The 15,491-nt window shown below is 43.1% G+C and overlaps 1 protein-coding gene across 2 annotated transcripts in view; it reads left to right on the plus strand.

Annotated features, from left to right (window-relative positions):
- The window catches only part of Dock8 (dedicator of cytokinesis 8), a 192,763-nt gene that overhangs the window by 141,002 nt on the left and 36,270 nt on the right, over positions 1-15,491 (plus strand). For both annotated transcript variants that reach the window (XM_034504951.3, XM_076918617.1), the window contains 7 exons: positions 3,382-3,537; positions 5,056-5,195; positions 7,497-7,666; positions 10,598-10,737; positions 12,555-12,737; positions 13,065-13,194; positions 13,928-14,015. In XM_034504951.3, the coding sequence (XP_034360842.1) occupies positions 3,382-3,537; positions 5,056-5,195; positions 7,497-7,666; positions 10,598-10,737; positions 12,555-12,737; positions 13,065-13,194; positions 13,928-14,015 (1,007 nt within the window). The remainder of the gene's footprint in view (positions 1-3,381; positions 3,538-5,055; positions 5,196-7,496; positions 7,667-10,597; positions 10,738-12,554; positions 12,738-13,064; positions 13,195-13,927; positions 14,016-15,491) is intronic.

Here is a 15,491-nt window from a genome sequence, read left to right on the forward strand (position 1 = left end):
AGTCATTAGAATTATTAATTAAATTGTGGTTTGAGGTTCTAATCTTAAAAAAATGAAAAAGAAAAGAAAACCTGATAAACTCAGATTGAATTTCCAGGAGCATGAAGCACATGTCTTTTTTTAATGCAGCACAAGTGATAACTCTTCTCCAGAGGGGGGTGGTGGTGATGGTGGTTGTTGTTGTTGTTTTGTTGTTGTTTTGAGACAGAGTCTCACTATATAACTCTAGCTGTCCCAGAACTATGTAAACCAGGCACGCAGAGGTCAGCCTACCTGTCTCCCGGGTGATGGGATTAAAGGCATGTACCGCCTTGCCCAGCTTTCTCCCTCAAAGTTTTGAACATAATTCTTTCCTTGATTGTCCCCATCAGAATTTCCTAACAATAAGAATATAAGCATCAGTTATTGTTGCTACACCTCTTCTTCCATATTTCTCCTCTTCACCACGGCCACCATGTCTGCTGCTATTACCACAACCACCGCCACCACCATCCCCTCTGCCAGGCTGCCATCACCACCACCACCATCACTCTGAATAGTTAGTAATGTCATGGCTTTAAATGCTTCCACTTCTGTGCCTCTCAGTTTCCTTGTTTGCAAAATGCAAGGATTCTCCTCTGCAGAGCTTTGAGGGGTATGGTACCTTATCAAGGAGAAAGATGTGACCAGTAGAGATACAGGAGCTTCACTGGGCTACATGGGAGAAAAAAGCTCTACCCAGTGAGACCATCCAGAGGCTTCCAGCAAGGAGCCGCCATCCAAGGGATCCAGGAGTAACCAAAGCTCAGGCGCTCTGGTGTGTGTGTGTATCTGTGTCTGTGTGTGTCTGTGTGTATGTGTCTGTGTATGTATGTGTGTGAGTCTGTGTGTGTGTCTGTGTGTGTCTATGTATGTGTGTCTGTGTGTGTATGTGTGTGTATGTGTGTGTCTCTGTGTGTATGTCTGTGTGTGTGTGTCTGTGTGTGTGTGTCTGTGTGTGTGTCTGTGTGTCTGTGTGTCTGTGTGTCTGTGTGTAGTGGGTGACCAGTGAGGTTGCCCTGCAGCACAGTAGGAATCTTGGTCAGATTGCTGGAGGGGCTGTAGGCTCTACCTTCTCAGCAGGAAACAGCTGTGCATCGAGGGCTCATGAGCTCTGCACAGTAGGAACTGAAGGCTGGAAATCTATTTGGGTTTGAGCTGCTCTTGATATTTTGGTTGTGAGCCTAGACTTTAATAGCTGAGCCATCTCCACCAACCAGTTGAGCTGCTCTTTAAAAAGAAATCCAGGAAGACCCTTGACTTTGTAGACGCATTGCTGTTACTCGGTGCCACATAGGAAACGTGAGATGCAGCTGCACAGAGGTCTGTCAAATTCTTGCTGGGGACAACTACTGCACAGAGCTGCACAGTGAGCACCTGGCAGATACTGTCGTGCTTATGTAATCTAAAACACTTAGCAAGTTGTTAATTAGTTAATAATAAATTCTGATTAAAACTATAAAGTGGATAACTTTAATCCCAGCATTCATGGAGACAGAAGTCTGAGGATCTCTTTGAGTTCAAGGCCAGCCTGGTCTATATAGAATTTCCGGCCAGCCAAGGCTACATAGTGAAACCTTGTCTAAAAAAGGGCAGAAGATCTTTATCAAGTGATTTATTCTTAACTAAAGATTGTAGATATGAAACTAGAGAGATAGCATTCTAGCAATATTATTAAATAATTTAGCTACAATGCTTTTAAGTATTAAATTATACATCAAACAGCTAATGTGCATCTGAGGTAATAAGTAAGGCATATTTTAGAGTTATATTAATAATTTCTTAATTTGTAGATTTCTTATTTGTGGAGTTAAAATAGTTTGAATTTTCCCTGTATGTTTTTTTGTGTCTTCTTTCACTATGCAAATGCATTATTTTATAATCATAAAATAAAAATAGACTCCCCAAGAAAGTTTCTAAACAGATAATTTTGTTAAATTAGGACAGAAATGTTAACTTCAAATATTTGAAAAAAAATACCCTAAGTGAATGTTGTTGTGGGTCAAATAATTTCTTGATACAAATATTAATAATAAATCCATCTATTTTAAAACTAATTTTTGAAAGTATTAAAAACTATTCATAAACTTCCATGCCCTAAAATTTTGAAGATTAATACAAAACTGACAAGTTTTGGAATAGTCAAGAAAAGATAACTGATTTTAATATCAGCCCTTGAAATACTATGGAGGTTTTGGTAAGAAATATTAATATATGTCATAAGCATTGATGCTTTGAAAATTCTTTCAAGAATATATGAAATCCTGTCTAAATCCACCTGAGGCATGGGAGATCAGAGTTATCATTAAAATGTGTTATGTTCATATGCCACCATATTCAAAATACAATTATAACATGTATCTGTCAACACACTTTCATAAAAGGGAATCATAAATTACCAAGCTTGGTATTACTTTATTCTGTTTTTCATACTCTCTCAAATCATCAGAGGGACTTACTTTTTACATATTAGAAATTCCCTTAAGTGCTCGAAAATCTTTTAGGGAGCTGATTTTCAAATAATTGAATGTGTAGAATTTCACTTTGGCATATGCTGGTATGGTAGACATGTCAGTATTGAGAAAGTACACGATTTAGAGCTAACACATAGAGATGGTCTCTGGCTTGTTTATATAACACCCCTTCCCCAGCCAAATCAACCCCTGAGTTTCCCAAAGGATGTCCTGGGTAAGAAGAGACTCCTAAGATGGCGTCCCCATCCTCCACCTCCACCTGCCTGCCCTGTGGCAGACTCCGTCAGAGTAAATAACAGCAAGTACTTCAGAACTGCTGGGCTCCAGAGCACCGTGTGCCTATCACATACAAGTCCATCTGTTTTCAAAGCTTCAGAATGGACAATCACCTTCTGGGGCAAGGTGATCCCAGAGCAGCAGGGCACGGGTAGCTGTGTGGGGTGGACCACGTTTCTTCCAAAATAGCAGTAAAGCCACCTACAGCACACAGCCTCCTGCCATGCGCAACGCTGCTTTCCACTGTCACTTTGTCACTTCTCGGTGGCAGTTTGTAGTTTAGCCTCTTAGCCACAGTTGACTTTGCAGAAAATGTGTTCATTTGTGCTCTGCCGATATAAGCTGGATCTCAGGCTTAGTTTCGACACAGGTTTGCTGTAGCATTGATTAGATACATAAGGTAGGGCAAGAGTTCCCATTTGGGGCCCGCTGGTAAGAATAGTGGTAAATTAAAGTTGGCTAAAGCTCCCAAAATGGCATCTTTTGCTCTCTCGGATTAACCTTTACTCCAGTTGATGTCTCACTGTGCAGAGGAAGAATGTGTTAGTGTCTGTTGAACTCAGCTCCAGCTATGCTACACGAGACATTCTTTCCTCTGCCTCTTTCCTCGCAGCTATCAGCCAAGCTTAACATCCTGCCAACACTCATTTCCATGCGGCTGGAGTTCCTGAGGATCCTCTGCAGCCACGAGCATTACCTCAACCTGAACCTCCTCTTCATGAATACCGATACCGCACCAGCCTCTCCCTGTCCCTCCATCTCCTCCCAGGTAGTCTGCTAACTACAGGAAAGGGGCGAGCTACTTCATTAATTAGTTCAATCATGCATCCCCTGTAAGTGCCGTTCTTACTCATTAGAGGAAAATCACACTTTTCAAGCCAGATCAGTTGATCCAGATATGGGCTGTAGGGTTCCCTGAAGCTACAGCATCTGAGTTGACCATTTACAAATCAAGTAGTTTGGCCCAAGGGCCCCTAATGAGGCTAACTATGTAGGAAGAAATCTGTAAGCCTAGGAAAATGAAGAAACTTAGGTAAGTCTCAAGTCCTCCATGTCGACATTAACCAATTATTATACGATAGAGTGCATGGGTTTAATATAGTTGCAAATACAGGGTTCCAAAGACAAGTGAGTTTTTGGAACCACTGTGTTGTTAGCTTAGTTTCTTTGTCAGACAGCTTACAAAGGAAGAGGTGCGGGAGGGGGAGGGGCATGAGAAGCAATGGTTCCCAACATGCTTTGACTGTGACAGTACCCTTACAGCCTCTGCACCAGAGGTTTCTCAAGGAATTAATGTCCTCTAGAAAACCCTTAAGGAAATGTTATTTTACAGTCCCAATCTGAATGCGGGAAACAAAGCAGATGTTCAGAACAGTAGGCAAGACATCTCAGGATGATATTGGATTCTGTTCTGCTGCACATCTTTGGTACTAGTACAAAGGGAGAGGCTTGTCTAATTTTGCTGTTGATGTGAAGTGCAGTGATAAGCACCTGAAGTTCCAGGACTAAGAGGATGAGGGGCGGTAGGGATCGCTTGGGCCCAGGAGTTAGTTCCAAATCATCCTGAGCATTATAGTGAAGCCTCATTTTTTAAAATAAGAAGGAGAAGAACAAGAACTACTAGTACTGGTAGTCAGCTTAGCTATTTGTGCCAGACGAGACACCTGCAGTTAGCCCCATGACCATTATAATGTGATCTGGAACACACGTGACTTACAAGGACCTATTCCAAATATATTTATTATCTGTCTGCTGCAGTCTGTTCTGTGGGCTGAATCCTATAACTTCCCCATGCTGACCTTGCCCTGGGTCCTCTCCCCATGCTCCCCTTCTGGCTGCCCCAAGGAGTTGACAGACCCAGGGCCCCCAGCAAAGATCCAGGACTTGCAGAGACACTTACTTCTGCTGTGCCTGGTGAAAGACCATGCTCCAGGAGTAAGAACACAGGACAGGAATGGCCTAGGACTGCCAACTCTGGCATTTTCGTAGCAGACACTTCTGGTTCCAGGCCAGTAACATCCAGACACTGTGCTCAAGCGACCTTCCAAAAGGATGCTGGGAAAACAGACCACAGCGCGGGGCTGGGGACAGTTCTTATTACTCTGACTACATGTATCCTGGGCTGTTCATCTGCAGCTTTTGATATCAGACAGGCAAGGAGGGAGAGAGGCAAGGAGGGAGCACATGCGCTGTCAGAGTCACAGGCCAGAGCTCCGTACATGCAAGCCAGCACTGTTTTTAAGTCCAGCCCTTAATACTCATAAAGCTGCCGTTTGTATCTCTGTAGAACTCAAGCTCCTGCTCCAGTTTCCAGGACCAAAAGATTGCCAGCATGTTCGATCTGACCCCAGAGTACCGCCAGCAGCACTTCCTCACAGGGCTCCTCTTCACGGAGCTGGCTGTCGCCCTGGATGCTGAAGGGGACGGGTGAGTATCTGATGCTTAAAAGGGAACCTGAAGGGAAAAGTGTTAACAAAGTTTCCAGTTCAACTTCTTACAATTCAGCAAGACCCTAGAACTTTACCACTTACCAGTTCTAAGAAGAAGCGCTCCTATCTTGAGAAAATGGTACCCATGGAGTATAGCTGGGCAAGGGGATTAGAGGATCCATGAAATGGGCGTGTTTTTACAGCACTGGGAATTGAACCCAGAGCCTCTCACACAGTAGGCAAGCACTCTACCACTGAGGCATGTCCCCAGCCCCAAATTTCTATTGTTTGTTCGTTTGTTTTTTATTTTCATGACAGAGTTTCTGTGTAGCCCTGGCTGTCCTAGAACTCACTTTGTAGACCAGGCTTACCACAAACTCAGAGTTCCACCTGCCTCTGCCTCCCAAGCGCCGGGATTAAAGGCCTGCACCACCACCACACCTACCTCAAAGTGACTTTTTAAAGTCCCTTGTTTGAGCAGAGTTTGTAGAGAATGCTTTGCTCAGTGAATTCCCTAAGGGCAAACCCATTTTGCAGGGGAGGCTGCCGAGGTGGAACCCAGGCCTTTGTACACACAAGCATGAGCTCCTGCACTAAGTTATACAGTCAGCTCTAACAAGGTCACCTCTGACAAAGTGAGCACACAGAGAGGAAATACCAGAGTACCACTGTCCAAGGCTGGCAAAGGAAATGACAGTGAAGAAGGCAGCTATCTATCCTGTGTCTGGATTACACTTCTTATGGACAAGCCTTCCCAGGCAGACAGATGCCATAGGCATGGGCCTTGTGAATCTTCTCACCATGTTCGTACCTGAGCACCTGAGTGTATGGCGCTGCCCAGACTTACGTGTTGGTTCATGGCTTGTATTCTATCATCTTCTCTCTGCTCTAAGTAAATTCTAATTTTCTCAGAATTTTCTGTCCTATAACTAACATATTTTCTCAGCAACAAAAAGTGCCCTAGGATATATGCTGACAAGGTCCTGAAAGAAGAAAATTTGAGTAAGAAGAATTGGCCTTCTAATATGAACACCCCCATTTTCATTTTCTTAATTTTTTTTTAATAAATAGCAGAGTTTTGATAATTTCTGAAAGTATCATTTGTATTCACATTAGCAGTAGTTTTTAATTTTCTATTTTTGTTCCAGATGGAGACATCTCTGGCATCTGGTTTTGGTCCTTGTAAAATTGTTGGTGGGATATTACCATATAGCCTTAGCTGTTGTGGGCTCCACTATGTAAACTAGACCGGCCTCAAACTTACAGAGATGCGCCTGCCTCTGCCCCCTGAGTACTAGAATCAAAAGCATTGCTGGGCGGTGGTGGCACACACCCTTAATCCCAGCAGTTGGGAGACAGAGGCAGACAGATTTCTGAGTTTGAGGCCAGCCTGGTCTACAGAGTGAGTCCCAGGACAGCCAGGGCTACACAGAGAAACCCTGTCTAGAAAAAACCAACAACAACAACAACAAAAAAAAACCAAACCAAAACAAACAAAGGCATGTGCCACCATTCCTAATTTTTCTGAAGAGCAAAAGGTTGAAATAGACAATCCCCCCCCCCCAAAAATGTGGTCATAAGCACACCAAAAGATGTCCAGAATTGCTAACAGTCAGGCAAATGCTTCATTAAAACGATGATTAAATACCATGTCCTGCTAATAGAATAGTTATGATAAAAAAAAAAAAAAAAAAAAAAAAAAAAAAAAGACAGACAGGCAGAGGTGTGGCTAAATAGTAGACCACTTCCCTAGCATGTGCTAAGGCCTGGGTTCAATCCCCACCCCCAGCATTTATAAAAAGGGGAAAAATAGATGGTGACAAAAAAAAAAAAAAAAGAGAAGAAAAGACAGATAATGCTCAGGCACAGCTGGTGGGAGGGCAACATGGTTCTTTAGAGGTAAAACTATAGCGTTCCCAGCCCAGTAGTTTCACTGATTTGTATGCTCAAGAGATAAACACAATACAAAAACCAGAAGCATTCCTCAGTTGTGATAGTTCTAAAACAGAAACAACCCAAAGGTTCGTCAACTGATGAATGGATAAACGAAGTTATTTTCTGTGCACAATGGAATGTTACTCAGTATCCAAAAGGAATGAAGTATTTATACAATATAACAAACTTGAAAACAGCAAGCTAAAGAATAGAGCAGGATTGCAACACTGGATGTCTGTCTTCTACTTTATTTTGCTTACTTTCCACATCGTCACTGAATTGTCCGGGATCCTTTTGGGCATTCTGGCTTAAGAGCACAGGGCATCCCTCACCATAACCTGCTTTCTCTCTATTATGTCAACAGAATTAGCAGAGTACAGAGAAAAGCCGTGAGTGCCATCCACAGCCTTCTCAGTTCTCACGACCTGGATCCAAGGTGTCTCAAACCAGAAGTGAAAGTCAAAATCGCCACGCTTTACCTGCCATTGGTCGGCATCATTCTGGATGCTCTGCCACAGCTCTATGACTTTACAGGTAAGGATCTGGTTCCTGTGTTAGATCAGTGAGGCCCCTGCCAGATGCCTTTCACACAGGAAGCAAGGGCTCTTGTCAGCTGGGTGATACTTCATAACAGTGGTCATTAAAGCTTCTTTGACCAGACAGGTTTTAAGACAAATAATTATATGGGTTTTTTTTTTTTTTTTTTGTCAGAAACTATTTGTTCATCATTCATTGATCTGCTGGTTTATGATTGTCATTAACTGCACCAAAAGGATGAACTATAACAGTGCCAACTACTCTGTTTGGGACCCTTGCTTTATACTAACCTATTCATAAAAACAAATAAACCTGTTCATTCTCTTTCATGAGGCTTAAAAGGGAGTAATTGAAATCAAACAACTTTTACTATACTAACCCACTGACACACAATCCAAGGTGTCTTTCAGTATTAGGAAATTATGCCACAGAAGAAAAAAATTTGCTTTTGGCAACAAGAGGTCAATTGTTCAACTACAAAAAAAAAAAAAAAAAAAAAAAAGCACACATTAAAAAAAAAATCCTACTTCTTGGATTTCTGTTCCTATGTGGACCAGAGAATATAGGTACAAGTCCAGCATCCTGGTCACTTCCAAGCAGTCCTTGCTCTGTGAGATTGTAGAGGCTATCAAGCTGAGGTTTGCTGATGAATGAGCTAGAGTCTGGAGAGTGCCTGCCTAAGCCCAACCATCCTTAGAAGGCAGTCACTAGTGAGTCTCAGAGAACCATCTGAACTTTGAACCACTGAGTCTTAGAGAACCATCTGAACCATGAACCACTGAGTCTTAGAGAACCATCTGAACCATGAACCACTGAGTCTTAGAGAACCATCTGAACCATGAACCACTGAGTTAGAGAACCATCTGAACCATGAACCAGTGAGTTAGAGAACCATCTGAACCATGAACCACTGAGTCTTACAGAACCATGCTGCTTCCTCCAAGTGCAATGGCATGCTTGACTAAATCATTTGTAAAATTTTAAAAATAACAATTATTTAGTTCATAACATAATGAGACCAGGGTTAGGGGGATAGCTTAGTAAATAGCTTGCCATCCATGGGAGCCTGTATTCATTCCCAGAACTTACATAAAAATCTCTGATGTGGTGATATACACTTGTAATCCCAGCACTGGGAGGGTGAGACAGGAAGATCCCTGGACACAATCCAGTCAGCCAGCCAGGAAAAACAAAGGTGGTGGTGCCTGAGGAACAAAGCCCAAGTCCTCTCCTTGCCTCCAAATGCATACACATACCCTCACATCCTTCATATACAAACAGAAAACAAAAGAGACCAATCACCTAGAACCTCTAATGTATACACATCATAGAGTGAAAAAGCAAGTACTCCTATGGAAGTAGTTATTTCTCTTCTTTATTAAAAACAACAACAACAACAATCCCTCCTGTAAATCAGCAAGGAGAAAGGTCAATGGAGAAGAGCACTTGCTTCTCTTGCAGAGGACCCAAGTTCTGTTCCTTATACCCACAAGGAACATAACTATATGTTCCTATAACTATAGTGGCCTATAACTGTCTGTAACTCCAGTTCCACAAGATCTGACACCCTCTTATGTCCTCTACAGTAAACGTGCACACATGCAGGGCAAACACTCATACACATAGAATAAGAATAAACGTTGAAAGAGACAACTCGGGATCTGGACAGAAGATGCAGAACTTAAGTGTACTTGCTGCTCTTGCAAAGGATCTGGGTTTGGTTCCCTGTACCTCACAACCGCCTGTAACTCCAGTTCCAGAAGACATGATGCCCTCTTCTGACCTCCCCAAATGCACAAAGTACATATACATACATGCAGATGTATGCAGGCACTAATGCCTACACATAAAGTTTTTTTAAAGTCTTCATTCTTCTTTTTAAAGGTACATCTCATGGGGCTAGAGAGATTGGAGAGACAGTTCCATGTTTAAAAGAACTGGCTGCTCTTCCAGAGGACCCAGGATCAATTCCCAGTACCCATGTGACAGCTCACAGTGGCCTGTAACTCCATTTCCAGGGGATCCAATGCCCCATTCTAGCCTCTTAGGGCACCAAGCATGAAAGTGACATACAGACATACATGTAGCAAAGCACCAAAATTATTTTTTTTTAAAAAATTAAAAATGTTAAAGATATATCTAAAATTTAAACTTCAGCCCCATCGATTACCATAAGTGACCTTTGACGAGTTTGGCTTTTCAGTTAAAACAGATATGTCTATAATAATAATATAAATAAATTAGCATTTGCTTAGACTTTTGCAACTTAGTAGCTTAGTACAGGATTTATTATAATGACATATTCTTTCTTTTTTATTGGATATTTTATTTACATTTCAGATGTTATTCCCTTACCCTTACCCGCTCCCCCACTCCCACCACCCCACCCTTGAATTCCCCTACACTGAGCGTCTAGCCTTCATGGGACCAAGGATCTCCTCTCCCACCTATGCCCGACAAGGCCATCCTCCCCTACATATGTAGCTGGAGCCATGGGTCTGTCTCTATGTGCTTCCAGGCTGGTGGTTTAGACCCTGGGAGCTCTGGTTGGTTGGTATTGTTGCTCTCCTCATGGGGCCACGAACCCTTTCAGCTCCTTATTTCTACAGGGTACTTATTCTGTAGTTATATTCCATTGAATCATTATTTAAAATAGAGTATTATAACCAGGAAAAAGTATTACAAAACTTTAGAGCTTTTAATTTTTATCATCTGAAAAATTAATTCATAGCCCAAGCTTAACGCTCAACATTTTGTTTGTTTTAAACCTGTCTGCTTTGTCTATATATGAATAATACATATAGATATATATCCGGTTTTGAATTACGTGCTGACTTTAGTGAGTAAAATGTGTCTGTCACTTGTGGGGTGAAGATGGAGAAATGTGGTCTTTGGCTTGACAACACCCATGGTAATGTTTAATTGCAGATGCCCGCAGTGGAAGGAGCCGAGCTAGTGGCTCATATGAAGAACAAGATGTGGCCAATGGAATCAACCAGAATGTGGCCCTGGCCATAGCAGGGAATCACTTTAATTTGAAGACCAGTGGAGCAATGCTGACCTCCTTGGTATGTTTGTACATTTCTTGAGTGTATTTCTTGTTGGTGTCACCTCCTCCCAACTTCTGATAGAACCCAGCTTAGAACAGACATGCTTTCTGCCTCAACACTGTGATAGAGGAATCCGTGAAGCCGACGGCTGAGAAGCGCTCTAGTCAGATAGCTACAGGAACAGCAAGAAATGCACATGACAGGGTTAGCCAGTTCTGATGTGCCAAGCTTAAAAAAACTATCAAAGACGTGAATCTGGGGAGTCTGAAATCACTGTAGAGAAAATTAAACCAAGGCGTTCATCCTTGCATTGAATGTAGGCTGGGCTTACTCCATGTGGTTATTAGTATTACTGTTTGCCTCTAATAAATGACTGAATGGGCCAGAAGCTTCAAAAAGAAAAAAAAAAAAAAATGTCAGCCTTCCTAGGTCCTCAGGGAGTGTAAGGAGATTTGTCCCCCAACAGAGGGGGTCTTTGTGGAATGTACCCTCTGCTGCACTCGAGGTGGGAATCACCTGTTTGTCTTTTGTCAAAACGAGTTTATCTTCTAGCTTAGTGTTGTTATTGTTTTGTTCTTAATTGATTTGAAGGGCTTTATTTCGTGATCCTAGGGATGAGCGTAAGGTGACCCAGGGTTTACAACTGCTAGGCAGTCAGTTTCTGTTTTGCATTTCAACGTAATATCTGAATCTGCAGCAAACTTACTTGGTGTACTTCTGAGAAGGCAGAGTCCTGACACAATTATTCTTTACTAGCCGGCTTCTTTCTTTGTCTTCCATCTAGCAGGTAGCAGCCTCTACCCTTTCACCCTTGCCCAGGAGGGTTGGGGAGCAGGGAACAGGACATCTGAGACTTGGCAACACTAATCTTACTCACTAAACAGTGCCTTAGATCACACTGTACCTTCAAATGATATCCACCTTACCAAAGTTACCTGCTCAGGGCAGTGTGTGCCTCTTGGATTAATTGCCTGTAAGGAGTAGAGAAGCCAAAGTTTACCTAGTAGAACATGTTTCCTGTGAGGTTCTAGGGGAAGACAGTCACTTTTTAGAGTCATACTCAGAATAACTTAAGTGAAAGCAAGTTTGTCATTGGTCACTTCCATCTAAGACTAAGATTTTCTTCACGTGGCTCACAAATTCCTCATTGCAATGTTACTGCCACAGTCCACCGGATATTAGGTCCACCTCATGAAGCAAGGGGTCAGCTGCACGTTGCTATCTGTCTTGCTGTTATGAGTTATAGCAGGTGTACTTAGTAGCACTCTGTAGGACCATTGACCAAGGCTATTAGAGCACATGGCTGAGGCCCCACCCACACTCAAGCGAATCGTAGTGTAGGTCTCATTGCAGATGGCTTTGCAAACATAGACTTGACCCAGGTGCTAACCAGTATTATGATCTTGATGTGAAACTGAACACTAAACTATTGGATTATCTTATGGTACCTGGTTGGGCTAGTTCTCTTCTGTAAGTGCGGGCCTCTACTAGCCATCTTGAAGGAGAAGCCCTTGATCTTAGCAGTAAGAAAGCCCCTTTGCATCACTGATATTGAAGAACACCATCAAGGTTCAGGGCAGACCACCAGACAATGCTCAGGTCAGCGGTTCATAGCTTAACCCAAACTCTGCCCAAGTGTGCTTCTCCTGAGCAGCCCTGCACCAAGCGCACCTTCTCTAGTCTCAGGAAGACAGGGCTGCTGAAGTCAGATGCCCAGCCATGTGCTGGAAGTAGGTACAGCGTTCTGAGAGGTTCTCATCTCTTATCCTTGTAAGTTTTTCTGTTGCCTAATTTCTCCCCCCCCCACCCTTCCCCCACCATCCGCCTCCTTCTAGCCCTATAAGCAGTACAACATGCTGAACGCAGACACCACCCGCCACCTCATGATTTGCTTCCTGTGGATCATGAAAAATGCTGACCAGAGCCTCATCAGGAAGTGGATCGCCGACCTGCCTTCCATGCAGCTCAACAGGATTCTGGACCTGCTGTTCATCTGTGTCTCCTGTTTTGAGTACAAGGCAAGTGTGTGGTGTCTTAGCTTTTTCAAGCCTGTCTTCTTACTCTTTCCTTTGGGGATGGCAGTATCTTCCATCTTTCCTACTCTGTATTACAACTCACAGCCTGTTTCATCTGCAGATATGAACACTCTGCATGGACAGAACGTCTGCCTATTGCAGTGGGCCCATTCCTGCCAATAAAACTTTATCCATAGGAGCTCCCAGAAAAGTGTCTGTGGAGTATATGCCTAAACTCCCCACCATGACCTGACATGTTCTCTTTTGACAAATCTCTCTCTCCACAGAGATCCCACTAAACCGGATGTGTTTCTACCTCTGTCCTTCCAGGGAAAACAGAGCTCTGACAAAGTCAGCAACCAGGTCCTGCAGAAGTCAAGAGATGTCAAGGCCAAGCTGGAAGAGGCCCTGCTCCGTGGAGAAGGAGCCCGTGGGGAGATGATGCGCCGTCGCATTCCAGGTATGCGGTGGAGGGGGGAGGTAGTCCTCCCATCTGCCACACAGCTCTTCACCCTTGGACACCACTCCTGAGACAGCAGGTTCTGGGACGAGTCACCCTGAAAGTGTCCCCAAATGCTGTGTTTTAATTAAGATTTAACAGTAAGTTAAAGGCCACATCTAAGAAAGTGATTCATGGATTAGGGAAGGAGGGCTGTCTCTTCCTTGTTGCAAAGCCCCTCTAGAGGACATGATCAGTAAACTGGAGGGCTCATCGGCCCACGATCATATCCCTGAGTGATTCAAGATGCTACTGCATAAAGCAGTCTCCCAAAATGAGTGCCAGTGTACCATCGTCCTAGGGCCCCCATGACCCACACACCTGCACTCATCACTAATATGATTAGTATGATTAATACTCCCAGTAAGCCAGGGACAGGTGGGCATGGACTCTGGAGGGCATTCAGCACGTTCACCTGACACCCTGCCTTTCCTTCCAGCAAGTCAGGGAGCCTAACGGGAGCCCCTGCCTAGGAGAACTGTGGAAGACAGACCATCTTTCAGAGCTGCCTCCAGTTCATCCAGGGCAGGTCACCACAGATAGGCATGGTGGCTCTGTCCCCTCAGAGCAGCACAGGCTCTGATGAACAGGAGACTGTGCTGATGCTTCTCAGCCAAGCTGAGCACCAGACGTTTGGTTATCTTAAAAGGTTTCATGCTAATCAAATTCCTGTCATGTGTTTCTTAACTCCCAGGGACTGACCGGTTTCCAGGCCTAAATGAGAATCTGAGGTGGAGGAAAGAGCAGACACAGTGGCGGCAGGCTAACGAGAAGCTGGACAAGTGAGTCGCACTGCCAGCTCTGCACTGAGTTCACTAACAGTCTTAACTCTTGTTCCCAGGCTACTTGTGTTACTGGGACAACTGCATCCTTCCAAGGGTAATAAGAAAAGGAAACATACTGTCTGTGTAAATACAGCTCCAGCTGCCCAGGATGCCCAGAGATATAAGAGGCTGTGGCTTCAGCTCTTAACAATGTATCCGTAGTTTAAAGAAACCTAGTTTCCACAGCCCCAGTTGATAAAAGCCACTGGTGAGGACCAGGGAAAGTGAGAAAGCAGGACCAGGTGTCCAGCCTTGCAACTCCACATCTGTGTTTCCATAATGAAAATGGGTGCAAAGATGGATATTCAGAGATATTTATAGTAGCCTTACGTTTTATTGTTCCAAAAATCAAAATATATTTGATTTTGGAATACATTTGATTTGATTTGGTTCCGATGTTATGGGATCATTAAGTGAACAGGACAAATGCTTGGCTTTAGAGTGTGCTCATTAATCTCCAATTACATACAGCAGCCACGTTTGTAAAACTCCACAAAGAAATTTACCAAAACATTAATAATGATCTTTGGGCTTTAAAAATGTAAGTGATTGATATTTTCTTTTTCACACTTCTTGGATTTCCTACATTGGGTTTGCATTTATCTATTATAATCAGAAAAAATGCAAAAAAAGTGAAAAATAATCTTGCTTGGATTGCAACATATACCGTGCGTGTGTGTGTGTGTGTGTGTGTGTGTGTGTGTGTGTGTGTGTGTGTGTGTGTGTGTGATATCTTAGTTTGCTTTCAATTGCTCTGATAAAAACACTATGACCAAAAGCAACTTGAGGAGACCAGGGTTTATTTTATCCTATGACATACAGTTCATCACAGAAGAAAGTCAGGGCAGGAACCTAGAGGCAGAAACTATAGCAGAGGACATGAAGAAACCCTGCATGTTGGCTTGTTCTCCATGCCCTGCTAGCCTGTTTTCTTATATAACTCAGGACCAGGGGCCCCTCTAGGCAAGGTGATAGAGGCAGTTTCTCAATTTTGAGATTCCCTTTTCCCAGATATCTCCAGGTTTGTGTCAAGTTGACAGAAACGAGCCCGCATGTATGTATATGGAGAGAGAGACAGAGACAGAGACATAGAGACATATATAACAATTTAGATGTATGAGCACTAAACCGAAATGTGTGGGGATAAATAATGTATGTCTTCTCTACCTCTAAGCCATAGGTGGCCTTATGAATCCCAGATTCACTGAGCAAAACACTGAATGGTTCAAGACCCCACATATACAACAAAACATAGATAGTACAGCTTCATTGCATCTGAAGTGTTCTTCAAGGGGGGAATGAGAAGACTTGAATAACAATGTTTTAGTAAATAAATGTTAATGTCTTCACCATTACTATAGGCTATCACATCCTAGTCAATCTATGGGACTGTGGGGGGGGGAATCAAAATACTATATATATACTATATATTTT

The sequence above is a fragment of the Arvicanthis niloticus genome, chromosome 1 (genome assembly GCF_011762505.2).
Source record: "Arvicanthis niloticus isolate mArvNil1 chromosome 1, mArvNil1.pat.X, whole genome shotgun sequence".
Taxonomy (NCBI): domain Eukaryota; kingdom Metazoa; phylum Chordata; class Mammalia; order Rodentia; family Muridae; genus Arvicanthis; species Arvicanthis niloticus.